A 27,131-nucleotide genomic window follows, 5' to 3' on the forward strand; every position below is an offset into this window, starting at 1 on the left:
TTGGATTGAATATTACATACACAATAGTAGCTAATAATATCGTTGGACAATTATGTAGACCAGCCATCATTACTGACATTTCGTTAACACACACAGACCTGCAGAAACAAGAATCTAGGAATGTATCTTGGACAAGTACAGAAAGAGTGGTGTGAATGGAAACCGACACAATTGTATTAGACCCCTACTTTAGTTAAGTAGCTTAGTTTATTTGATCATATACTATATGGATGTTTTTTATATACTGCAGAAAAAAACCCTGCCATCTGAATAGTCAAGTTTTATAAAACTTAGTAAGAATTTCATGCATGTATATAATAGCATCATTTTGTCTGCAGCATTTTTAAAAAGGGAGTGAATGTGGATAGGGATTTTAGATATGGGCCTAGGAATACACAAACCCAAACGAAAGTAATGAAACTAACATTGTTGCAGGTACACAATTCCATTGTAGTGCAATCCTAAGCCTGTTTACTCAGCAGTAAGTGACATTAAGCTCAGTAGGATTTACTCCCTGGGATTGCAGCCAGAATCTGTTTTAACCAGTCTTCTATTCTTACAATTAAAGAGTGGTAAAGGCATTAGCCTTTTAATGCATGCTTATGAGTGAAGTGGGGATTCCAATGTGTTAGCATTTGTCGCATAGAACCTGGGTTGCTAGTTGTACGAAGATTATCAGAGAAAGAGCACGAGGCTGCAATCTTGTACACAGTAGGGCTTGCAGCAACAAACCTATTTGCTGTTCAGACGCATTCTAATGTGCCCAGTGTTGCTGCCTGGATTTTAGCTCACATACTCAACCAAATCAACTGCTAAAGCCACTAAATGATTCTGGCCCAGCACCAGTCAGCCATAATGAGCACATAGTAAGCAGTACAGACTGATTGATGGACCTCACTTGTCCAGATTGTGGGGGTTGAGAGCCCTGAAACATAACCATCCATCGAAATTATGACTTTCTAAAAAGGACCAGTGATTCCAAAAGCCCTTCCCGTGGGAACAAAGGAATCAATAATAGACTCTCAATCGAGGGACTATCAAAATCTGATCATTAAACTGCAAACACACACTTCTAAAAGTGTGTGTATATATATATATATATACCCGAGGACACCAAAACCTGCATTCCTGTACCCGTGAAAATCTACGAAAGCATATATATATATATATATATGTGTATATATATATATAGTCCCATATTAGGGTGATCACCTACACTTTATGGCTAGCTCACTTTTGTAACTGAAGGTGAAGCGAATGTGCATTAATCTGAATCTTATATTCTAGGAAAGGCTCTGAAGTTACAGACTCGGAGACCAGTTCTAGCAGTGGAAAGACTAGGACTGATTTCAGCTGCACGTGCCTTTTGTTGAGAATGGGAGAGATTTATAATTCATCCAGGGGGAAGTTCATTTAACAAGCAAATATTGGGTGCTTCGAGATAGGAATTTATTGTGGAATCAGGACTGCTCATGAACACAAGGTTTGCCCAGCATCCGCCTGACACGGTTGTCATCAAAATGCCAGTCCATACCCTTTTCTACACACGCGCCCCAATTTCCTTAACATGGAAGGTAAAATACCTCATTGAACACGCACAGCCATCGCTGGTGTGAAAGTTCTTTAGCCCAGTGGTTTGTTAGGTGTGAGTTGGTGTATTGGTAAACAGCCTCTACCACCACACTCCTACCTCTGAGTGTGCTCCTCACATGACCACAACCTAGCCATTTCGTTTCTGGTGGCCTTGGCCCAAACAATACGAGTGTGCCTGTTTCTGCAGATTGCCACATGCAGAAGGCATGCCTGAATTTCAACAGCCCAGTTTGGAGGAGCTGCTCTCTCAAGATCCTCAAACAGTACATGTAGGGAATTACTGACTCAACACAAAATTTTAATACAGAGGTCTTTGGATGAGCATTTCGGTTCTTCGTTGTTGATGTGCTGCTGTTCTTTTGGAGTGGGGACTGTTTGTTTATGCCGCTGATGGTTACAGGGGTCTGCCAAGTATTACAGTATTAATTGTTTTGGATACTGCTGCATCCAAATCAAACCGTGGATTGATTTAGCTAAGTATCACTCTTGCAAAAGACCTCAGTATTATTATTATTATTATTATCATTACAGAAAAAACAAATGAATGGAAATTGATTCCTGCCCCCCAAGCCCACCCACCCCAAAAAAGAAAGTACAAACCTTTGTTTCCTATTGTGAATTAAGATAAATAAAGGCTGGTAATAGCACTTCTGGTGATCTGTTTTTAAAAATGAATGCACAAAAGTACCTGCACATATGCTCAGAATGGAGCTGTAGTGGGGGTTTGATGGCAGGGACATAAAAGGCTCAGCACAGATACATTATTTCAAGCTGTGTGCATGGCTAATAATTGAATAGCAACAGATGTCCATAACTGGGGGGAAACAGAAGCTAACTTGACAATGGTGTGCACATAAAAAACCGAATCTGAGCTACCTTTTAGATTTATAAAGCTCGTATCTGGAAGCACCCATATCTTCCGCTTACAACACTCATGGAAGGCAAGCACAGATCACAAACGGAAAAATGCTTCCCTCCCATTTAAGCTCCCCAGTGGCCATCCCTTTCCAGGATTTGCTTTATGATTTACCCAGTTACTTTTGGAGTTCCTCTTATTGCTCAACAATACATACATGACTATGACTGTGTGAACAGTAAGGTCCCAGCAAATCTGGATGACGGGGTGGATGGCTTGAGTGTTTCCTTGATCTACACGTGGGATATTGGCTGACGTTAATGGATGAATTAGGAATACAAAACATACTGTATTTTAAAGACAACGTTTTTTAGAACAGTTGACAATGTGGGGAGGGGGGGGGAGTGCATCTTAAAACATGGAGCCTTGCTTATATGAAACTCGACGTCCTTTTTGGAGTCTCATGAGAACTTTAAGGCAGAGCTTCCAACAGCAGACCACAATGCTGAAGACTTGAACAGCTTTCTCAGTGAGGTATCCAAGCAAAGCCCTATTACGGAGGCATTGTGGGTTCTTGAGGGTCCATTTTTTTATTGGATGTATACAATGGCTGTTATATAAAGGCACTCAAGTGTGTAGCCTCAGGCAGTGTGTTAATGGCAGTAGAATTATAGAATTCTAGTACATTACAGCAGACCCTATTGTTGGTTCCTAAAAAGGGGAAATACAGAATTAAGGAAACATTAAAGTTGATAACGAAATAATATAAATATACAGCAAAACTTCTAAAAGGCAATTATTTAACTCATGAGATCAGACTATTTACAGGCTCAATGATCCAAAGTCCACAATGGGGAAAGGGTTATTACAAAGGTCTCTTGGTCAGTTAGACCTCGCTGTTCTTCCCAAAGCTGAACAAAAATTGTAATTTAAGCTTAACATGTTACTCATTCCTAAAACTCAATTTTGGCATTGAAGTTCGAAAATGTTTAATTTAGAATCTGAGATTTTGAAGTCATTTTATAACCGGGATGACGTATCACAAAAAATGATAGCGTTAAAAATACACACGTGTTTTTTTGAGTCGCAGCATGAAGTTCTTGCTTGATTCAATACATTTCATTGGTAAACGAATTTTAGAATTCAAAACTTGCAATGAAGTTTGAACGTTTTGGGGGTTCTTCCTCTTAAGACCTGGGTTTTGGGAGAGAAACAGCAAACCCAGGAACCAATGGGATGAGTGAGTTTGGGAGAGGTGGACCTTGGGCTATCTCAGGTCTACGCTGACCCCCCTCGAGCAGCTTATGTTGGAAGCTCGGCTCTGCCCTCGCCGGTCCTGGAAGGAGCCTTTAAATAAGTCCCATACGCTCAGAGACTTTGCGCCTGTTCATTGGGGGATATAGGAAGCCCAGAGCACTTGTTCTTTAGATGTCCCTTTTATGAAGAGGCATGTAGTAAGGCCTTTGATCCCCTACTGGTGAGGCTCACTGACCTGCCGGAAAAGCAAAAATTCAACCTTTTCCTGTTAGGCAAAGATCAGAAGACAACCCGAATGGTCGCCAGATTCTGTGTACAGATCTATAGGCACAGACCATCTCCCAACTCAAACTAGTTTGTTAAGAAAATCCCCAAACTTGGTTTTATGGGTGACTCTGGGTCAGCTCCCTGCGGTAGTTTATTGTTGTACATTGTTTTTAAATTTATTGTTGTACATTGTTTTAATTGTTTGTTTTCCTTCTGTGACTGTACCCCCAAGTGTGTTTTATAAGCTGGTCTCCAACTGTAATAATTATCTATCTATCTATCTATCTATCTATCTATCTATCTATCTATCTATCTATCTTGGCATAAGCCCCCAAAGGGGTGTTGTGGAGGGTGAGTAGAGTATTACATCTACTCCAAACTTCTTTTCACTCGGTCACAAGGCCTGGTAACCCAGCAGACGTTATACCAGCAAATGGGGTGGTATAAGTCAGACTGTATTTTCAAGGCTTGTTTTCCTCCTGCCAAGCTCATTCTGGATCAGCTGGCAATAATCTCACTCCTGAACAGAGTTTGGAACTGAGGTAACGTAAACCAGCATCAACTTATGCTAGCTTCCAATGCTTTGGGTTGCTCTGTAAGCTTCTGCTTAGTACTTACCTTCTTATCCTTGGCAGTGCTTTTCCTCTCCTTTTTGGTTCTCTGCGTAAGAGATCCTTGGAGTATGAAATTCCTGTTGAATGTTCTAACAGGTGTAACTGGAGATGCGTCCATGTCTTCACCTGAAAAAAGAGTTGTCACCAGTGTTCTGCATAAATTCAAGAGAATGATGGAGGAGGCAACATGTGTAGCTAAGCTCCTACAAAAGAAGGGGCAAGGTTCAAATCTGGCAGATGCAGTATGAGCCATTCTCAACCTGGTGGCCTCCAGATGTTTATATGACTGTAGTGCCTATCAGCGCCATCAAGTGGTAGTCAATGATGATGGATGGTGGGAGTTGTAGTCCATCATATCTGGAATGCACCCATTTGCGAAGGTTGCAGGATGTCTTCTAACCGTGAGATGACACTACCTCTTTCTTGTGGAGTTATCTCTTGCTGAAAGTGCACTGCGTAATTTCCCAGGCTTCCCTCTGAAGTAGGAAATTTTGGTGGTGGTAGAAAGAGACTTTCAACCAAGTATTTCTTAGGCTGTGTACATCTGAAGCACATTCAAAGCAGGTTCTTTCCCTTGAAGAATTCTGAGCACTGTAGTTTGTTACGGGTTGCTAGGAGCTGTAACTCTGCAAGGGATAATGTACTGTGCCCAGAATTATTAGAGGAGGGGCAGATATGCTTAGAATGTGCTATACAGTTACAGTGCATATGCAAATAATTAATACAAATGACATGCTTGTCCCTCAAGAAGACCCTCAAGAAGAAATGGCAAAAGATAGTTAATATCAATTTCATTCAGCTTTAATGACAAAAAAGCCCAGAAAAAAATCCTGTCCCAGCTCCACTCAGAAACGGAAAAAAATGGGAAGATTATGGTAGGGAATGTAGCTGGCAACCCACCCTCTCAAAATTGTTTCTAAAATGCTTTTCCAAAATAAAACCGTTCCTGCTAACTTCTATTCATTTGCAGTGCTGTATATTCTCAGATGGAAGGGTCAGTGAATTCCATGAGACACTCCCAGGTAAGTGTACACAGAAAATATTTTAAGGCAGCAATTTTATTCATGATAATGTTATGATTGCTTGTTTTTAATCTGACTTTGAAATATCCAAAATTTAAACATGTATAATAAACTCATAGTTAAGTGATGAGGTGAGAATATTCTCGAGAATTCTCCGGTACAAACTGTAAATTCTAATGTAAGAACTAGTTTTACAACCCACATTTTTTAAAAATCTAGTAAATAATAAGTCAAGTTATGATATTGCCAGTATAAGTAATGAATAATTATTTTTTGATCCAGTTACATTAATGGGCATTGTGTCATTCACCATTGGCAGTTCTGAAATGTGAGCTACAGAAAACATTTTTATTTACTTTTTAGTTTTAAAAATGCATTCATTTAATTTGATGAACATTTGTATTCGTATGTATTTCAACTATATGTAATAGTCTTTTTTCTTTTTTGGTGTGACCTTATTCTTTGCAATTCTATACCCTTGGCCAGTGTGATTTTTTAAATTTTATTTTTACAGAAATCACGTTTAATGCTTTATACACTTAAAGTACCTAGGCCTATACAATTATGTGTAACAGCATGTGAGGTGGCCTTGATTTAAACAGTTGACATTTCTATATTTTTATTTAGTGCCAGTTGCTGGTTTTTGCAGTGCCATTTACCAGAGATTGGCATACTGAAATATATTATCATATAATGATAATATATTTAATGTTAATGGCTTCTTTATTATATGTATGCATATAGCTTTGTTTATCAAGCTGTGTTTTAGTCACCAAAACAGTTATTAAGTGTTAGAACTATTAGAAACACAAGATAGCCTGTTACTGAATTTACTTGTATCAAACCTTAACATGCCAATTGTATTTTTTGACTTGTCCTATATGTACATGTTCTAATGGAAGCATAAAATAGGATTTAACTACTGAGTTTCCTTATAGCAAAGCTTAACATGACAATCACTGGTGCCATCACCTTAGAATGGTTAGGGGCAAAAAATCAACAAATGTGAATTCACTGCATTGCCCCATTGCATAAAAGTATCTGTATAGTTTTTGGTTGCCATCTGAACAAGTTTACCCATGAATAAACATGTATATTAATGAAGTCTATCATTTTCAATGCATTAAAATTATATCATTTTCAATGCATTAAAATGAATATTCACCTATTTCAAATGAAAATTCTCTAATATTCACATTAATCGAGAATATTCTCCAAAAGATTATTCTCAAGAATTTAACATCACTACTCATAGTATAATTTTCCATTGTTCCTAAATTGGTCATATTGGCAGTTGATGTTGGCACCCATTTTTCTTGAGAGACAATGAAGTGTACCCCTGGGGGTGAAGTCAAACCACTGTGTTAGCAGCACTGACGTGATCTTCCTGGGGCGCCAGCTTGGGCAGAGTGTCTGGAGGTCCTGGGATGCCCAGGCAAGATCCCCCTCTCAGCCTCACTGATGTGGTCCAAAGGAAAGCAGAGCAATGTGTTTGGCACCAGCTTGGCTTGCAGGAGTTGCAGCAAGGAGACAAACAAAGGTGCCATCCAACCGTCTTAGGGACTCCACTCGGGATTTGTGGAGGGTTTCGCCTTTTCTTCTCTGAGGATACCCCACAAGGCTTAGGATCAGAGTTTTCCTTCTCTGGATGGGCTACCTTCCCAGGTTGACAGACCCCATCTGCCCCTCACTTCCCTCTAACAGCATGTACAGAAACCGCCTTCTTGACCGTTTGGACCCATTCTTGGTCTTATCCGCTAAAACTGCCAAAGCCTGAGCTCCAGTGCAGGGCAAGTAAATATGTACTACAGAATCAAAATAAGCATACTGTTATTTTCCACTGTTTTTCAGTACCTGTCACTGGTGGAGCTGGAAGCTTTCGTCTCTGCTGTCTTGATGTGTCTATCGTGTGCATCTATGGAATGAAAAATTCCCCACGGTTTATTAGTATATAATTAGCACATAACAGGGAACCAATACTGGCTCCAGTCCAACTCTGGCTACATACAGCTGGTCAAATGCAAAGGCTAGTAGTCTGGACCACAGTGGACCAGGGACATCCATCCCCACCTGCCTTAGACACATGGCCAGCTTAATGAGGACTAGGTGAGCATTATGCTGCAAATGTTGACACACATTTCAGTGGGCATCTATACCAGCTTTGGCAATACAGATGTGTGCCTGCTTCACTACACAGGTCTGGTTGGATCGGTGGGGCGGCTGCTGGTTTAATTTTTCTCACCTGGTTTGTTTGCAGTTGGTCACGTTTCCTTGTTAGATGAACACACGGAGCTACATTCAAGCCTGCCACTGTTAGCGCTGAAATTCTGCTCTCTATATCTGAAATCTTTAAAAGAAACATTCAAACAATAATTAAAATCAGCAATGAAAACAGATGAAAACACATATCCAGGTAGACTTGTTCAAACAGAAATGTTTTTAGTAGGAAGGTGCCTGCCTGGTGTCAAAAAGCAGGGAGTCCCATGCTGCCACACTAAAGGATTGATTTCTTACAAATGTGGAATGAGTATTAAGCTGGTAGCAGTACCAATTCCACAGACTGAAATGGTCGAGCGGGAATGTATGGCGAAAGAAGATCTTGCAGGCAAAATGCTTGCAAGTTGCTAAGGGCTTTATATACAGTATTGTGATGAATGTAGCTGAGTCCATCTCACGGGTGGTTGTTTAACACAATGAAAGAATACGAAATTATCTGGCAGGTACAAACTGGGGAGCTAGCTGGTCATCTCACCTGAAGTTCTGCATGATGAACCTGTGCTGCTGCTGTTGCCACTTGGTCTTCCAGGTCAGCCAACTCTGATTCTGAACTAATGCTGCTAATTCTGCGTGCTGCATCCTCAAGGTCATTGAGCTGACTCTCCAAGCCATACACACTGCCGGCTGTTAGGTAGACCTAAGCAGTACATGTGCCAGAATCCAGTTAGGTAAGTCTACAGCTTTGGGCCCTCTTCAAGTACTAGGGCCTGAGGTTCCTACTGCCACCCCACTGACCACTACTGACCAACACTGAATTAATCATTCATTCATTCCACATTTTAATGCGTTTCCCCATCACATTTGGAAGTGCAAAAGGCAGTTTCTTTTCTTTTTTGTTTAAAGTGGATTTGTTGTGCTAGGGCACGCTTTAAGCCACTTTAATTAAGCAAACCTAAATTTCCTCCCTTCTGCGAAACACTGACAGTGTGGCAGGGGTGCTTTAGAGACAAATGCCTACAAACATTGCATTTTGGGATGCCAGTGTCTGCAAAACATTGCCTTGGCCAAAGATCATAGTGTACAAGCAAGAGGCACTTTTGCTTATGCAGGTGGGAAAAGGGAGAAGTGATTTTCCTCTTCTCCAGCCCCAGGTCCTGCATTACCAAAAGTGGTTCCAGAGCCAGTATTTCAGGGAAATACAAGAGGACTCTTGATGGGGGTGGGTTGTGAGTCCCGTCCCCCCCAAGAAGCAGGTGTGCTCTTCACTCCCACAGTGGGATATTTGGATCCAAGCCAATGACTCCAAATTGGTTTACATTCATGTAACTACAGTGGTGAGCTTGTGTGTGATCATGAGGCTATCTTCAACATGACAAGTCTCAGCTCAAAGGATACAGCCCTTTAAAAAATGCTTTGCCCCCCCCCTGTGATTTTACATTCATTTTGTCCCCAGAGGAGCTTAAGACAAAAATGGATGAATAAAAGATGAACATTCCGATTTAACGAACAATATGCTTGGATTGATTTTAGAATATTAATGAGGACTAGTGAAAATTCACAGACGTGCTCTGTTTGTAAGTTAACCTTAGAGAGCGTACGTGTGTGCTTGATTTTCTTCGCTAATCTACTTGTTCCGTGCTTTGGTTCGAGACCTCATTCATCTCTCCCTGACTATGGAAAATGCCCCAACAGCTCATCCAAACCTAGCTTCAACTTTACTACTACTGCATAAATGTGTTTTCCTGAATCAGAGATAAGTAAACATGAAAGAAATGATTCACACAGAGGGACAGATATTATTATTATTATTATTAGTAGTAGTAGTAGTAGTAGTAGTATGCCCTATACCCGCAGCTCTGTGTCTGTTGCTATCCCATTCATAGGCTGTCAGATGCATTTTAGAACCCTGATTCTAAATCTCACAGGGATAGCAATAAGAACGGGGGCACGGGGACAGAGTGCTTGTCCCTGCGTCCCTCATATGTCGGCTTTGCTCTGATTCAGAATACCTAAACAGGGCTTTTGTCTTTTAGTTTGCTTGGGTTTTTTGTATACACAATTGCCATTCAAAACCAGCAGCTCTCTTTTCCCGCAAGAGTAATCAAAGCAGGACTACCCACAGCACAGACAGATATAACATGAAGTCTTCTGCCACTCTTACATTTTCTTCCAATGTGGTGAGCTGCTCATCAAGTCTGATAGGGTCTGCACCCAGGGGGAATTCTCCTTTGCCTTTGTCAGACACATCTGCTGCAAAATCACAAGGACCTGTAGATTCTGCTATGAGCTCCTCTGTTGCATTGATGACTTTTAGGACCTCAGTAGATATGTTGCAGAGAGACACTGCAGAATATTTCTGTTGTAAAACAGGAAAGTTTCTTGTTAGAAGGAAGAGGCAAATGTAGTAAAATTGTTTTGCTTCATGAATACACAAAGGCTCCTGCTTTCCTTTTTTGATAAGCTCCCGTTTAGCCACATAATCAGCTTACAACACGGAAACCATTATTATTATTATTATTATTATTATTATTATTATTATTATTATTATTATTATTTCTCATCCTGCACTTTGCCTAGCTAAACAAAAAACTGTTTGGGTCTCTTGCTCTTTCAAGTCACCCTCTATCTATATAATGAAGCTGAATGTTGCAGAGATTTTTCCATGTGGACTTTTTTTAAAAAAGCAGATTACAACTAAAGATAATGGGCTTATGAATCAAACACATGTGAAATTGAGTGAAATAGAATAATCCATCTATCCTGAATCATACCCACCATCTCCCTAGTCTTGGAGTTGATTGGGGTTTGAAGAATAGACAGGGAGATGGGCAAAGCCATGGTGAAATCTACTCTCACCAGTGATCTGCATCTCCCATCAGTCCAGTTGGTATAAAACACCAAATCCAGGCCATGGTCTACAATGCGCTTTTGAACATGTTGCCGTTCTCCTTATCTACTCATGCATGAGCTTCATAGTTTATACAGTGGTACGTCAGGTTAATTCGTTCCGGAGGTCTGTACTTGACCTGAAACTGTTCTTAACCTGAAGCACCACTTTAGCTAATGGGGCCTCCTGCTGCCGCCGCGCTGCCAGAGCACGATTTCTGTTCTCATCCTGAAGCAAAGTTCTTAACCTGAAGCACTATTTCTGGGTTAGCGGAGTCTGTAACCTGAAGCGTATGTAACCTGAAGCGTATGTAACCCGAGGCACCACTGTATTGGCAATGTTATTCTGCACTCACAAACAAAAATCTGATGTAAATAATAAAAAAAAACCCAATGGTTTATTCTTTTACAACAAATCAGGTCCCATTGTATTTTGAGCCGCACAGGGAACCAGTTGGTTCTCCTGCAAGAGAACTGACATGACAAAATGTTTGCTTATTGTCGAGGACAACAATAAATAAACGTTTTGTCATGTTCCCTGAGACAGTCAGCTTCAAGTTTGGTTATTTGCAGACTATAGCAAGGTACAGATAAGAGGAAGCTCTGCTGGCTCTGACCATGCTGTAATTGCTTTCCTAGCAGGTTATGGTTTCCTATGCACAGAACAAGCAGTGTTGTACATTAGATATTTGGGAAGTAGACATAATTTGGTGGTACTGCATTTGCTGTGTACACAGAAGGCTTCTGGTTTATCTCAGAAGATGTGTAGGTAGCAGGTCTAGAAAAGATCTCAGTTCGATATCTTGGACAGCTCCTGCCATTCAGAGTAATTAGCCCTGGCAAGATAGGCCAGTGATCGGACTCAGTGCAAGGCAGATTTGTACGTTCACATTCTTCACATGCCATTTCGTCAGTAAGATGTTTACTGAATAAATGCTCTTTCCATGCCTTCATACATTGATCTTCCAACATATGGTTGAAGCCCCGTGATTAAAGAGGCACTCAGGCAGCAGGTTAGATAGAATCGGGCCTTTGGCCTGTCTGGCAAGAATAGCAGTGATAATTAAAGCAGCCAAATGTTTCCTGTCTTCACAGAATGGGAGATACTTGAATCATGAAGAGCTGCTCAACCTCTCATGATGTTTCCATGTTTCCCATTTACTTTTGCAGGTGCCACTTAGTTTGAAGGAAATCAATAATATTTAGGGAGAAATCAATGCTGTGGAGGGGTTATTTTAGGTATTTTGCTTTCACTGGCCTCTTTTCCATGCCCCATTATTCCATTAATTATATTTTTTTATTTTAAAAAAAAAGCTTCCAGAGCTATTACATTTTCTTCAAAGTATCTGCATATTGACAAATGTTTCAGTCTTCAAAGAAATGTGCCTGGAGTTCTTCCTTCTTCATAATCCAGACAGCACTTGAAAAATATTTATTAAGTCTTAGATCTTTATGTCTTGCTGCAATCCTTTATAAACAGGTCACAAATGATGTGAAACACTCAGAGCTTATGCACACAACCCAAATATCACCAGTTGTTACATAGACCAGCAGTAATGATGGTTTTATTTTATTAACTGTGCAAACACTTCCAAAAATATGTACAATCGTATCTTGGTTTTCAAACAGAATGCGTTCCGGAAGTCCGTTCAACTTCCGAAACGTTCAGAAACCAAGGTGCAGCTTCCGATTGGCTGCAGAAGCGTCCTGCAGCCAATCAGAAACTGTGGAAGCCACGCCAGACGTTCGGCTTCTGAAGCAAAGTTCGCAAACTGGAACAACTACTTCTGGGTTTGTGATGTTTGAGTTCCGAGTTGTTCGTGAACTAAGCTGTTCAAAAACCAAAGTACGACTGTACCAGTGCCTGACTCAAGCAAAAAGATGACTATCATGGGCATCCCACAATGGATCATTGGTCAGTGGCAAAACTTCAATGGTACCTACCGACATGGATGCTCTCATTCCTTAACCAGCAATGTTACATTTGATTTCCCATGAATTACTACTGCTTCCTATCATGAGAACACCAGTTGCGGCAAATATTAGAACTACTGTAAAAAGAATCCACTGCATTAAAGTGGATTAGAAGAGACTCATTAGTGAGGGTTATCCAGAAGAATAGGTCTATCTGATAGACCTATTTTGGAAGCAGTGACACAAACTCTCTCTCCCTCCCCCTACCCCCTGTGCAGAAAGCAGGGATAAAGGGCATAAGAGAAATAATTGGGCACATGGCCATGAGAACCAAGAACCACAAACCACTATTTCTCTAAGTTGTAGCACTTTTCCACCAGATTTCTGTGCTATCATATCTCTGAGTTGATGTTTTAAATCATGGCCTATATTCAGCCTCTAACTGCCCAGTCTATAATTTCAATCATCTGGATGATTTGACTCACCAGGAGAAAGTGGGTTTTTGAAGGTAATGGAAGAACCCTGAATCAGGAGGCTGGCTCTGATTTTCCTACTATAAATAAAGTAGGTCTAGCCATCAGAATAATGTTGAAATGTTTAGGTGGAATAGGCATTCCCTTATAGTCATAAGAATGTACAAAGAAAGGTCAAGTAAACAGGTGGACAACTTGTACTGGGGGGAAAGCCCTTTTGACTGGCATTTGCTGTATCTGACTCTTCATATTGCTGAAAACTCATCCTTACCTACAATAGGCGATTCTCAAAGACAGCTGTCACATCTGCTCTGTTTCTTAGCTAAGCTACTATTAGGGAAGTGACAGACATTTAGGCAATCTGTAACTGCAACAGCACAGCTAAAGAGTACCGAAATCCAAAATATTAGCTAAAACTTCTGCATCAGCTGTACCAGCATTTACTGTAAGTAAATGGCAATTGCTAACATTTAACTGCAGTAGCATAGCATAGGTTGCCAGTGTCCGGGGCAAGGCAAGTATTCGTGGCATTGCCCACTGATAGGCTGGAACGAAGAGCCAATAGCTCGGCGACCTATCCAAGTGGCAGCTGTGGCACCCTGTGAGCATCAAACACTGTGGAAAGCAGGATGGGGGATTGGTTGGTAGCAGGTATCTTTCTAAAACCCATGCAGAGGGCGTCCTAGCAACTGGCTGTCATTGCAAAGATAGGAACATGGGAATGAGTCTTTGCATCCTTGGTCTATTTAGCTCAATATTGTCAACATTGACTGGAAGGCTATCCAGGGTTTCAGGCAGGGGATTTTCCAGCCCCTCCTGGAGAAGTTAGGGATTGAACCTGTAACCTTCTCTTTTCCATTGAGCTAGAGCCTTCCCCCCTCTGGAACTAGCTTTGACTCAGAGACCTTCAGCGACTGTTGATGACCTGCCAGTAGGGATGGAGGAGACATTTTGAAGTGAACTAACCTAACTAGCCAGTTGAGAAGTAGAGACATCACCTTGCCAACAAAGGTTCGTATAGTTAAAGCTATGGTTTTCCCAGTAGTGATGTATGGAAGTGAGAGCTGGACCATAAAGAAGGCTGATCGCCGAAGAATTGATGCTTTTGAATTATGGTGCTGGAGGAGACTCTTGAGAGTCCCATGGACTGCAAGAAGATCAAACCTCTCCATTCTGAAGGAAATCAGCCCTGAGTGCTCACTGGAAGGACGGATCGTGAAGCTGAGGCTCCAGTACTTTGGCCACCTCATGAGAAGAGAAGACTCCCTGGAAAAGACCCTGATGTTGGGAAAGATGGAGGGCACAAGGAGAAGGGGGCGACAGAGGACGAGATGGTTGGATAGTGTTTTCGAGGTTACCAGCATGAGTTTGACCAAACTGTGGGAGGCAGTGGAGGACAGAGGTGCCTGGCGTTCTCTGGTCCATGGGGTCACGAAGACTCGGACACGACTAAACGACTAAACAACAACAACAAAACCTAATTTGCTGATCACAGACAATTTAAATGATGGGTTTTTTAATGCATAAAAGGGACTGGCCCTATGATTGAGAAACTGACCTGGGGAAGGCAGAAACCGATTCATTTGTTCCTACATACTGGTAATTCCATTAATGACAAAGAGGCTGCTCATGAATACAGGAATGTAGCAAATAGCAGTAGGCTGAGATCTTTCCCATACATCCTTTCCTCCAGTCTGTTCTTGTTACTTGCCAGCTGAAAGGTTAATGGTGCCAATTTGAACCCTGAGATCCCTTAAAATTGGTTCCACTGAAACTACGGGGTGATAACATTTGTGAATGGCAACCAGTAAATTCAGGAGGAGATCCAGCAAAGAATGGGACAGCAGTAGAGTATGAGCGGTAGTTTCAGGGAAAACCAGCACTTTTGCTTTCTGTACTAAAAACCTACATTAGTTCTTGTTAATTTCCTCACTTATGTAGTTACCAATATTTAAGTGGTTGTGGTACTGGTATATTGTATTTGCATGCCTGATATTGAAGTTCCATCATACATTATTGCACTGGAACCTGATTTTAAAGGGTATTTGAACGCTATGAATATTTCCATGCTCCACTCCAAATATCCCACTTTTAAGCAGGTTTTTTTTGTTTTTGTTTTTGTTTTTAGATGAGGCTCAAAAAGGGAAAAAGAGGAAGAGGATCTTTGTTGCCAAAGCAGTTGGGCTGCTGTTCTTGAGCTCCAATTAAGATGCAGTTGTATCAGAATGTGGGTAGGGCTGTGCATTTTTATGTGACTCTCATTGAAAACCAATTCAATGTGAGTAAGCAGCATCTGCATTCAGATGTGCACTATTTTGTACTCACATCCAGGATGCCCCCTCTCTAGACACACTGCACTGCTAAGCAACGGTCTCATGGCAATATAGTGGGCACCCCAGTATGGCGGCCTCAACACCCTACCCTCCTGAAAACTGATGGCCTCTCTCCCCTCCTTAAACCAATTTAAACTGAGGACAGACTTTTGGTTTTCTTTGCACCTGTCAGTGATGCTGTCACTTTTAATCTGATTGATTTCAATGGGAGAAATAAACTTGCGCTTAAATTTAACCCATTTAAATAAACTGGACAGAAAAGTGCTTAACTTTGACTGGGCCATTACTCCTAAAGTTTTGGTCATAGCTGAGTACGATAGTAGGAACCTTGGACTCTGAATTCAACGGTGATTTATGCAGTGACTTACGCTATCTCTGAGGAAACGTCAAATCAACATGAGGCACACAGAATGAGCGCATAAAAATCTTTTCCATCTCTAATGGTTCTTGGCAGTATTGACCACATCCTTAAATCACCATGCACACATTACAAGCTCCATTATTGAGGTGCTTTATCATGCTCACAGCAGTGTGGCTGTTCTTCAGTCAATATCTGTTGTCTTCATCTAAGGGGTGGTAACAGGTCGTACATTGATTCATCATTGTTGGAGTTACGCAATTCACTTCAGACTTCACAAAAATATTGGAGGGGGGGGATTGAAATGTACTTCATACCATGCCTTTGACTCTCTTTCATTCCTTCAATTTGCATTCCTTTTAAGTCTCACAGTAAAAATGGCTGCGCCAACTAGTTTCTTAGAACAAATAGCAAACTTTCTGAGTGCTGATCCCAATACTCTGGGGAATTTTTTCAGCCAGAACTCACTGGAACCCTGTTCTGGCACCTCTCAGATGGGTGCCATTGCCATTCTAAGAGAACAAAGGTGGTATTTAAGGAGGTATTTTCTAGAAAAATAGCACTGATTATACTACCAAAATTGTACCGTCTAAACACAACAAGGAGGCATCAACAGGCTTTAAGGAACCCCAAATAGTCTGCCCTTGGATCAAGCAACCTCCTACATCTATATTATTGTGTTTCTAAGCAGTTTTCTCCAAATTTCTGACTGCAAGGCACACCTTTTCCAAATTAAAATTGGAGTCACACTTCTCTTCTCCAGCCAAAAAACACATATTATTTTTACTATGTAGGAGCAAGAATAAGCTGCCCCCAGAAGATTCCAACCGTGTCACTGTCACTGTCTTAGGTCAGAAGTCAGGCTGACCTAAGACATTTAGCCGCAAGCAAAGGACAAGTTGGCATTCCAGTTTATTTGGGAAGGGGGAGAATAACAATAATAGTAATTCTATTATTTATACCTCGCCCGCCTGGCTGGGCTTCCCCAGCCACTCTGGGTGGCTTACAGCATATCTAAAAACATAAAACATCAAGGATTAAAAACCTCCCAATACAGGGCTGCCTTCAGATGTCTTCTAAAGTTGTGTAATTCTTTATCTCCTTAACGTCTAAAGGGAGGGCACTCCACAGGGAGGGCGCCACTGCTGAGAAGGCTCTCTGTTTGGTTCCCTGTAACTTCACTTCTCACAGTGAGGGAACCAGCAGAAGACCCTCAAAGGGAGGACCTCAGTGTCTGGGCTGAGCAATAGGGGTGGAGACGCTCCTTCAGGTATACTGGGCTGAGGCCATTTAGGGCTTTAAAGGTCAGCACCAACACTTTCAATTGTGCTCAGAAACATACTGGGAGCCAGTGACGATTATTTAGGACTGGTGTTACCGTATTTTTCGCACCACAGGACGCACTTTTTCCCCTTCAAAAATGAAGGGGGAATGTGTGTGCGTCCTATGGAGCGAAGACAGCATAGCCCCGCTTACCCTCTCCCAGCTGCAGAGGTGACACGCAGCTATTGCAGAAGCCTCTTTAGCCGCGCGCCACCTCTCCAGCTAGGAGAGCGCGCGCGGGGCTAAAGAAGCCCCCCCTACTCTCTCCCGGCTGGAGAGGTGACACGCAGCTATGGCAGGAGCCTCTATAGCCGCGCGCCACCTCTCCAGCTGGGAGAGCACGCGGGGGGGGCTTAAGAACCCCCGCTTACCCTCTCCTGGCTGGAGAGGTGACACGCAGCTATGGCAGGAGCCTCTATAGCCGCGCGCCACCTCTCCAGTTGGGATAGCGCGCATGGGGCTAAAGAAGCCCCCCCCGCGACCCTCTCCCGGCTGGAGAGGTGACATGCGGCTATGGCAGGAGCCTCTATAGCCGCGCGCCATCTCTCCAGCCGGGAGAGCGCGCACAGGGCTAAAGAAGCCCCCCCCCGCAACCCTCTCCCGGCTGGAGAGGTGACATGCAGCTATGGCAGGAGCCTCTATAGCCACGCGCCTTTCTGCTGCTCCCCGACCTCCTCTTTGGGGCTGGTGGTGGGCTTCCCCCCGCCAGCCCCAAAGAGCAGGTCGAAAGGAACCTGAAGCCTGGAGAGTGAGAGGGGTTGGTGCACACCGACCCCTCTCGTTCTCCAGGCTTCCAAGGTAGCTGCCTGAAGGCGTCTGAACGCACCTTAAACGGCACCTTGTTTTAGAGGGGGAAAACAAGAGGGGGGGAAATCTCCCCCTCTCGGTGCAGCGCCTCCTGCCGCTTCGTTGAAGGGGCGCTGGGCAGAGAGGGAGAGATTTCCCCCCCTTGTTCTCCCCCCTCTAAAACAAGGTGCGTCCTATTGTCCGGTGCGTCCAATGGTGCGAAAAATACGGTATATGGTCCCAGCAGCCACTCCCAGTCACCAGTCTAGCTTCCAGATTCTGGATTAGTTGTAGTGTCACGTAGAGTGCATTGCAGTAGTCCAAGCAGGAGATAACTAGGGCATGCACCACTCTGGTGAGACAGTCTGTGGGCAGGTAGGGTCACAGCCTGCATACCAGATGGAGCTGGTAGACAGCTGCCCTGGACACATAATTGACCTGCGCCTTCATGGACAGCTGTGAGTCCAAAATGACTCCCAGGTTGCGACCCCCACACCCCTTTCCCTCCCCCCCAAACAGTACTTCTGTCTTGTCAGGATTCCACCTCAATCTGTTTGCCATCATCCATCCACCAACCACCCCAAGACACTCACACAGGACCCTGACTGCCCTCAAGCCCAGAAGTCTGGCTCATGTTTTGTGATTCGGAAAAATGAACAGGTTGACTATCAGCAGCATACAAAGCAAAAGTTTGACTACTTTGTTATTGTTTTCTTTTGCTACAATAGGTTTTATCTGAATGGTGAGCAGAACAGTTAAGAAGCAGCTTAGAAATGCATGATTAGAATTGCTTTTTATCATATCCAAACCCTGCACACCTCAGAATATGAGTAAATGCATGGAAGAGCGATTATTTCAGATGAAGCTCACTAACACACATAAAATCGTCCAGTCTCACCTGCTGAAGTGCTGAGGTTAAAAACTGGAGTTTAAGATGGAGATCAAAAGCCTTTTGTTTTTCCTAGGTAGTTGGAAAGCAGTTTAGAAAAGAAGAGGAGAGAGAAATTAGATAGTGATAGACACAATTCACTGGGCAAGAGCTATGGAGTGAAGGGAAGACAAAAGATTTTAAAAATGTGTACTAGTTTGAACCTACCATTAAAGGATACCATCCTGCCCTCAGCTGCACATGGTTTGCACACACACACAAGGGAAATGGGAGCTGTTCCACCATGGAGCTATCCCACACAGTTGCAGGTATATCGTGGGCAGGAAATAGAGTAGTTTTGTGGGTCTTCTCCATCTGCTTGTTACCCCCCCCCCACATGGTCACTTGCTGCCCCATTGCAGTAATAAAAGTAATTAAAAAAGGGTTCGCCTGCTGTTGTTTGAAATACTTGTTCGCTCATTAACACAGCAAATCAACTTTTATATTGGATGAAATGCTCTCAACCAACTGAACAATTTATCACTAGACTATGTTGGATTAAAAAACCAATATCTATGAAGGCAGTTTTTTGAAGTTTCTACAGCAAAAGAGGACTTTCCCTCTTAAGCATAAAATGTAATAGGCAAAAGCTCATTCATGGCGATGGTGAAACACCTAACTTGAATACTTTGTAGTTAATCAAATTTTATTAAGTGAAGTACTTTCCATCACAACATCACACCAAAATGGTTTTTCAAATAAACAAGCTCAAGGTTAAGTAGTGTAGCAGCACAACTAGGCCTAAAAGATCATGATTTCAAATGAGCACTGCTTGCTTCAGTTGTCTTATTGTCATTAAGACCCTTTTTATAACGTGTCAGAATTTCAGTTGCTGGGTGAGATAACTGGGTTTTACACTGTGGCACCCAGTTTATGAAACAACCTCCTCAGAGTGGTTTGGTTGGTGCTTCATTGATGACTTTTAAGCAGGCACTAACAAGCTTATTATTTTCGCAAGCATTTTCAAGAAAAAAAATAAATCCTTGGTTTTGCTTTTCCGTTTCGCCTCTGTTGATTGCTGCCTTTTTGTTTGATTAGATAGATAGATGATAGATATTTAAAGTCACATTGAGTTGGTATTTAGCCTAGCAAGGTGGGTTACACATTTTAATAATAAAAATTAAATGATTAGCATTAGTATCTTAAAGCCAGAGTCGTTCCAACCTGAAAGGCAAACCATGTGCTAGGTTTGCAAACAAGCCAGGAATAAAAACAGAATTTTCATGTTTCATAAACTGTGGAGCAGGAAAGAGGAAATAGATCCATCTGTGCGGACCGCACGATGACAGGAACTTTATGAGTCATCCGTTCCGGAGTTGTTACTTGTCATCAGTCTTGGTAACTAATTAGTGACTAAAGTTTAATAGCCAATTGAATGCTATTTGCTTAATTACACCAAATGATTTATCAAAGCTTGAATTTCTACAGATCATAGAGTTTACTCCTGTCATCTAACTGTATGAAGCTGCCACTTCTAAAACCACCACCATTTACCACTTAAAATATCTCTATGTTCTGCAGGAACAGTGATTGGAACAATATACCAATGGGAGTTCTATGTCTTATTTGAGTCTTGTGCTTTTGTATATACCTTTGAAGCACTGTACTGCCCAGATTGTTGAAATGAACCAGAAATGTATTTGTTTATGTCTATCTATCTATCTATCTATCTATCTATCTATCTATCTATCTATTAAAAACAAATCTTTGGGCAAGGCTTCTATCCAAAAGAATGAACAAAGAGCACAAATCTGAACACAAGTGTTCCCAATCGCCTTCTTGAGTTGAAGAATAATGTTGCCATCAAATGGGAACGTCACCCAAAACACTGGCAATCACTCACTCAGTCATAACATGCTACTCATAGCAGCTACAAGGAAATGAGGTGGAGACTTAACAATGTAATGCCGCCAGCCACATGGTGACTGCATATACATTGGCTAGGATGTGGATGCTGGCAAATCACAACTTGTACTTGTGGCAACTGCTGCTTCTAGGCACACAGCGTGTCTCCTGCCCCAGTAGCATATTCACCTGTGTTTGCAAACCGTTCAACCACCAGGCTCTACCTACCTTCTTTAGCTCCTCCTGAATGCATTTGCCACTGTCTTCTGAAGATAAGCACGATTTCTGGTTCTCAGATTCTGTTCTTGGCTCTGACACCTGTTCCTCTGAAGAGGTTTCCCTATTGTCACTCATTTTTGCAGCCAGCTCATATAACCTTGACTTCAGCTTTTCTTCCATAGGGTCTGCCTTGGTTTGATGGTCTTCGCTGCTTATGTCAGTTTCTGATAAATCATCAGATGCCTTAAATTTTTTTTTAATAAAAAAGAGGGACAAAGCAAATGCATCTCAAAGAGAAGAAAATCAAAGTTATATATATACAAAAGCTGTTCACCAAAGCTGTTTATACCACAGGAGATTTATAACTCTGATGACAGCAACGTAAGGACATACAGCAGTACCTTGGTTCTCAAACGCCTTGGTTCCCAGACATTGAAAACCAGTAAGTGTTCCGGTTTTCAAACGTTTTTCGGAAGCTGAATGTCCGATGTGGCTGTCGGCTATTGTTTCCGGGAAACCTGCACCAATCAGAAGCTGCGCCTTGGTTTTCGCTATTTATTTTGCGTTTTTGTTTTTGAGGCTTTTTCAGTTCATTTGTTTTTGTGACTGTGTGGAACCCAGTTCAGCTATTGATTGATTGATTGATTGATTGTGTGACTGCAGAAATGGATAAAGGCTGACTATCATCAATGCAGGTAAGGAAAAAAATTAATTGTAATTTTTATCATCTACAATACTGTCTTATTTATTTTATAGTACAGTACATTGATTATTGCTTTCATTTTATGGATCAATGGTCTCATTAGATAGTAAAATTCATGTTAAATGGCTGTTTTAGGGGTTGTTTTAAAAATCCGGAATAGATCAATCCATTTTGCATTACTATGGGAAAGCAAGCCTTGGTTTTGGAACGCTTTGGTTTTGGAAGAGACTTCCGGAATAGATTAAGCTTGAGAACCAAGGTACCACTGTACGGAGAAATAGGTTTTCATTTCTGAACAGCATGTGCTCAGTACAAATCCATTCTCTAGATGAAAACAAGCCCCAGCTTCATGTTTGATCTTGCACCACAGCTTTTAAGCTCGATGTGGTATCTTACATATCAATTTTTTCATGACAGAACAGGAACATTATTGTTTTATTTGTGTATATGTTGTATACTCCTCTAAGACGTGTGTAATGCATTTTGTACAGTAAGTAATCTGTTGGATACATCCAGGGCTTAGGATGAGAAACATTTCCTTATTGTGATGTTACACACACAGACACCAATTTAAAGCAGCTTTCAACAAGTTAACAGCACAGAGAGGTAAGACATGCTTTGTTCGAACTGCTAGGGAAGTCTGTGCTCAAGCACTAAATCAAATTACTCAGAAAAAGGAAAGTATTGTCCTGTGGACTGTAGCTATGCTAGGGTCAGAAATGCTTTTTATATAGCACCTTTCGACATCAGTGCAAGGAATGTCACCTGTTCGTGTCAGTGCTGTTTTGAATGTTCTGTTCTTTCAGAAAACTCTTTCGCATACATACACACACACACCCCCGAACAATTTTTGTCTTTGTAAAACTGTGAACTTCTTTCCTCCAGAGATAGAATGGTGCATTTCATAGAATCATAGAATTGTAGAGTTTGAAGGGATATGAACATTAAAAACAATCTATTCTCCTTGACTGCCCAAAACCACTTCCAAACTAGAGAGGAGGTGGAGTTAAAGGCTTCATGCCCTCTCCACGTGAGCGGGGGCTGGCTTTCAGGGGGGGCGTGGCTTGCGCGATATTACACTGGCACGGCCAGGGATCTCCCTCTTTTCCCGCCTCAGCTCATCGGGAATATATCTAATAAATTCTTTCTTTAAAATTGCATGCTGCTTAATCACAGCCATCTCTAAGACCCAATATGGGAGACCCAATACAATAAGACTAAAAATGAGTTGAAACTATAAAATCAGAATTAAATTAAAATGCCTGTTGGAATAAAAAAATATTCAGCAAACACTGGAAGGAAGTTCAATAGGGAGAGGGGTTATCTGACCTCAAGTGGATGGAAATCCCACAAAATTTGGCCCACATACATGGCTTCAAATCCTTCTGAGTTGCAGTTTCATAGGAAAAATAACGAGTCAGAGAAATAAAAAGTTGTGATATGAGTAGTGAAGGGCACAAAGGGAAACCCCAAGACAGAATCAAGTCACCCAATAATGGCATCCGTTCATGGTACCTATGACTATTAATGTGAGGTTTTTATCTACATATAAAACTTTTCAAAAGTACATCATCTAATTTCACTCTCTTTCATTTAACTCTAGTAAGTGAAAAGTTACACCTGTTCCCAGCTGGACCAGCTAAAGTTATCGTCACATGAAAAGTTAATTTTTTTCTTAAAAAACCACCTCTTGAAATGTAATCTGATCTTTGATAAAATACACATTTGATTTACTAAATGGCTCTTGCCCGTTAGATGCTGCATGGACAACCATCTTGTATGTGATAACAATAGGGCAAGAGATGCCAGCAGCTCTCTTAGCCTTGAGCATAGCAACATCCTAAGCACAAAGTGAAAAAAGCTCTGAATTGGCTTGCAGTTTAAAATTTGATTTCCCCGCAGTATATTAGCTAAAAGCACCATCTAGTGGAAGCCGGGGAATAAAAAAATTGAGTGTCCTAATTGTAGCAATCTTGCTAATAGTCTAACGTGTAAAATAACTGATGAGGCCATTAGCTCAATATTGTTACTTACTAAGGAAAAGCTTTATTAAAATATGTGTGCCCGCTCCCTCCTCTCTCTCTTTAAACTTAACAAGCCTTTTATGAATAATAGTAGAATGGACCGAAACTGTGCATTGTAGTAAAAAATAAAATAAAAAATGCAGAATGGGTGTAATATTGTGAAGTATTAATGACATCCGTTTTCCATACTATGTTTGCCTGTGGCTGGGTGGCTCATTGGAATATGTTGGCCCTGCTCCACTGTTAGCAGCAGATTATTTTAAACTAGTATACATTTAAATAACTTAAAGCAGCCTTGTTCTTACCCCCAGCCGAACACTCAAGAGCAACAATGGCTCTATGGGTAATGCTCTCCCCTCTGTCTCTTTCAGCCTCAAGGGGCTACAAAGGGCCGAACTAAACATGCCATTGAATTTAATGGGCAGGTTTTAAAATTCCACATTTCATCAGTGGGAGTGGCTGAAAATTATCAGGATAACTGCAGGTAGGGATGCTAATACCAGATTCGGGGATTTTCCCCAGGACCACAGCAAGGGGCAAAAGGGTTGAATCCCCCTCCTATTAGCTGCTATTCTGATAAGTGTCACCCACAAACACACACAGTTCATGTTGTCTGCGTTAAACAAAACCTGCGTGCTAAGTACAAAGACACTTTGAAAATCGTATCAAGATTGGCATATCAGCTTGGCCATTCACCAAACACAAGGCAGTGCCACACCAACCCACTCCCACATTCCCACTCTCCTAGCCATTACATTTTACGATATGCCACATAGTTATATATGACAACATGGGTCACTTCTTTGTGATCATGGTTACCAAAACCAGGGGGTGCCTCCTGTTTTCAGAGTAGTTTCCACAGCCTATGAGTGCCATTTTGGGAATGAGAATGAAGGCCAGAATCACTGGGCAAGCCAAAATGGGCATTGTTACACAGCATGGCTGCAAATACGGTATTCATTGTATGTAGCACGACTGCAAATATTGTACTCATTACTAGGGAGGCCATCCTTGAAGTTTATGTATCATATGTGTCAGGGAACTGCCATCGGAGCCAAGAAGAGAGGTAAGGCTCCCCAATGATGCCGGAGAGGGAACTAGCAAGGAGAGAGGGAGAGCTTCCGCTGGGGAAGGAAATCAAGGTGACACCAGGAAGAAAGGGGAGGCTGAGAGTACTTCGGAGGGAAGGCTCTGAGACTCTTCCAGTGAGATCAGCGGGGAGAGCACAGGACCTCCGCTTGGCACGCCTACTCTGCGCAGAAAGCTTCCGCGCAGAGAAGCTAGGCGGAGACTTGGAGTCAAAGAATTTTTATGTTGGAAGAAGTTCAGGAAACGCCCACTGACAGATTCTGCCAGTGACTGAGACAGCCGAGTTGTAAGGGCTGTCAAGCCAGGGAAAGGTTTAGCCATACAACCAGCTTGGAGCAGTTTGTGGCTTACGCACAAGCAACCCCAATTCCCATTACAATATGGTTCCAAACCCTCCTGTACGGAAAAGTACCAGATTAACTTAGTTTATTTACTGCAATTGTCCTTGGCACAATCCTGACCATGACATAAAACGTGAGCAATGAGGGTTAATACCGTGTTCTTGTGACTCTGAACAACAGAGATAGATTTGATGCTTGCAGGCAATACATTGCATTAATTGAAGCCTAATTACCTGACTTGTGCTCAATTTCTTCATGTGCGATTTTGTGCGGTTTTTGCCTTTGCATAAATCCTCTGATTGAGTCTTGCCTTTTTTCCACCTCCTGGACCTCTTTTCCAAGTCATGATAGGCTTCTTCGCTTTCACTGCTATCTGAATAGTCTAAACTGGTAGCTTGTGGGTTAAAGTTCACATCTAGTTCCTCCTGGAGTTGTGCCTTTTCCTCTCTGGGTTTACTGTTACAAGTTCTCCTCTGCATCCAAGGAAGACAGCTAGGCTCCCTAGCCTCCCTTGAAGAACTGACTGAGGATGTTTCAGAATCAGAGTACACTGCCTCCGCGTTGGTAAACAGCCCAGATGATGGGGAGGCCACAGGCTGGTACAGTTCATTGCCACACTCCCATTCGGCATTGCACTGAGAGCCAGCGTAATTTGACAGCTGCTTGGGTCTCTGTCGCAGCTTGTTTAAAGCCACGTTCCAGTCATAGTCGTCTTCGCTATCAGAGCCCATCTCATCATAAGCAGATACAACGCTGGATTCACTCTCCAAGGCTTTGAACACTTGGCTCTTTGGTTTGGCAAGCATTCGCGGGCGAGGCAAGTTGACGTTTTGCAGGGCCACCCAGTTTCCGTCTGTGCTTTCCAAGACAGGGGGGAAAGCTAAGGAAACACAAGAGGAAGATACAATTCCATCATTATTGTGTTGCCTTACCCTAAAGCGTTCTATCATACCTGGGTAGAAAAGATTTGCACAGTATTTCGTGTCACAGATCTTGGGTGGGAATAATAGACGCTTGTAAGAGGCTTGAATCCAAGGTCTCATGATAAATAATGAGGAGTGGACCAATCAGGGTTTGCCCCAATGCATCTGAATTTGTTAGAAATTGTTTAGAGCAGGCACGCCCAAACGCAGCCCTCCAGATGTTTTGGGACTACAACTCCCATCACCCCTAGTTAACACGACCAGTGGTCAGGGATGATGGAAATTGTAGTCCCAAAACATCTGGAGGGCCAAGTTTGGGGGTGCCTGGTTTAGAGGGCAAGGGACATAAGCAGATCAAATCCCATCTATCAATATAGTTAGTGGCATATTTAAGTTTTAAGTTATATTAGTGCTGACAGCAATTTCAGTGCATATAAGCACTGCACATGTGTTGGGATCTGTGATTTAAAAAAGGCTTCCTGGAATGTGTGCGTGAAGTATCACAAATGTATGTGATTGGCACTCACACTTCTTTTTGCCCAGCTGTTCCTGCTGACAGTGCTGACTCTATGCAAGGTGCCAATTCATAAAAGGATGCACCACTGATTTGCATTATGTGTGCAGAAAATTAATTTCAGGCATGGAGGACCATTGCTAAATCATTGTACAATAAGCAACACGCTGAATATACATACACTTTCTAGCACACTGTAAGAAAATCTGTTGTATAATGTCACTTTATAAGAACCAACCATCTGGGCTGAAGTTTCACATTGCCATAAATGACTTTCAAAGTGGACAGATTAGATGGCCTTGAAAATACTAAAGCTAGAAGCTTTATCTGTCCAAGCCTTAAATAGCCTTATTATGTGCATATTCAGCTAAGTGTAGCGATTTTATATTTTGGTAGGTGAAAGCATGGGTTCCCAGTAGTTTAATGACCATAAATAAGTTCCTGAAACTTGAGATAATTTCACTTGCAGCATTATCTGTTCAGCACAGCATATATTATTAATAGATAAAATTTACAATATAGTAGTGACAATGATTGTGGGAAGGCTGGAGCAAAACACGGCTAAAATCAGGGAAAGCACGAAATGTGAATAAGCAGAACTGTCAGGTTCTTATTTAAATTACCACAGCCTATTTATGCTTGCAAA

The 27,131-nt window shown here is 42.0% G+C and overlaps 1 protein-coding gene across 9 annotated transcripts in view; it reads right to left on the minus strand.

The window, feature by feature from the left end:
• Window positions 1–1,432: 1,432 nt before the first annotated feature.
• Window positions 1,433–27,131, minus strand: part of MYRIP (myosin VIIA and Rab interacting protein) — a 148,678-nt gene continuing 122,979 nt past the window's right edge. For 4 of the 9 annotated variants that reach the window (XM_083705639.1, XM_083705638.1, XM_083705640.1 and 1 more), the window contains exons 10-18: window positions 25,282–25,928; window positions 20,901–21,134; window positions 18,798–18,860; window positions 9,988–10,182; window positions 8,362–8,523; window positions 7,852–7,956; window positions 7,464–7,524; window positions 4,592–4,713; window positions 1,433–3,160 (exon numbers count right to left, since the gene is read on the minus strand). In XM_083705639.1, coding sequence (XP_083561765.1) covers window positions 3,128–3,160; window positions 4,592–4,713; window positions 7,464–7,524; window positions 7,852–7,956; window positions 8,362–8,523; window positions 9,988–10,182; window positions 18,798–18,860; window positions 20,901–21,134; window positions 25,282–25,928 — 1,622 coding nt within the window. In that variant the 3' untranslated portion in view covers window positions 1,433–3,127. Of the gene's footprint in view, window positions 3,161–4,591; window positions 5,214–7,463; window positions 7,525–7,851; window positions 7,957–8,361; window positions 8,524–9,987; window positions 10,183–18,797; window positions 18,861–20,900; window positions 21,135–25,281; window positions 25,929–27,131 lie in introns of those variants that run through there. The other 5 variants (XM_083705643.1, XM_083705644.1, XM_083705642.1 and 2 more) reach the window with 3 other exon arrangements.

This window comes from Podarcis gaigeae, assembly GCF_964106915.1.
Source record: "Podarcis gaigeae genome assembly, chromosome: 12".
In the NCBI taxonomy this organism is placed as follows: domain Eukaryota; kingdom Metazoa; phylum Chordata; class Lepidosauria; order Squamata; family Lacertidae; genus Podarcis; species Podarcis gaigeae.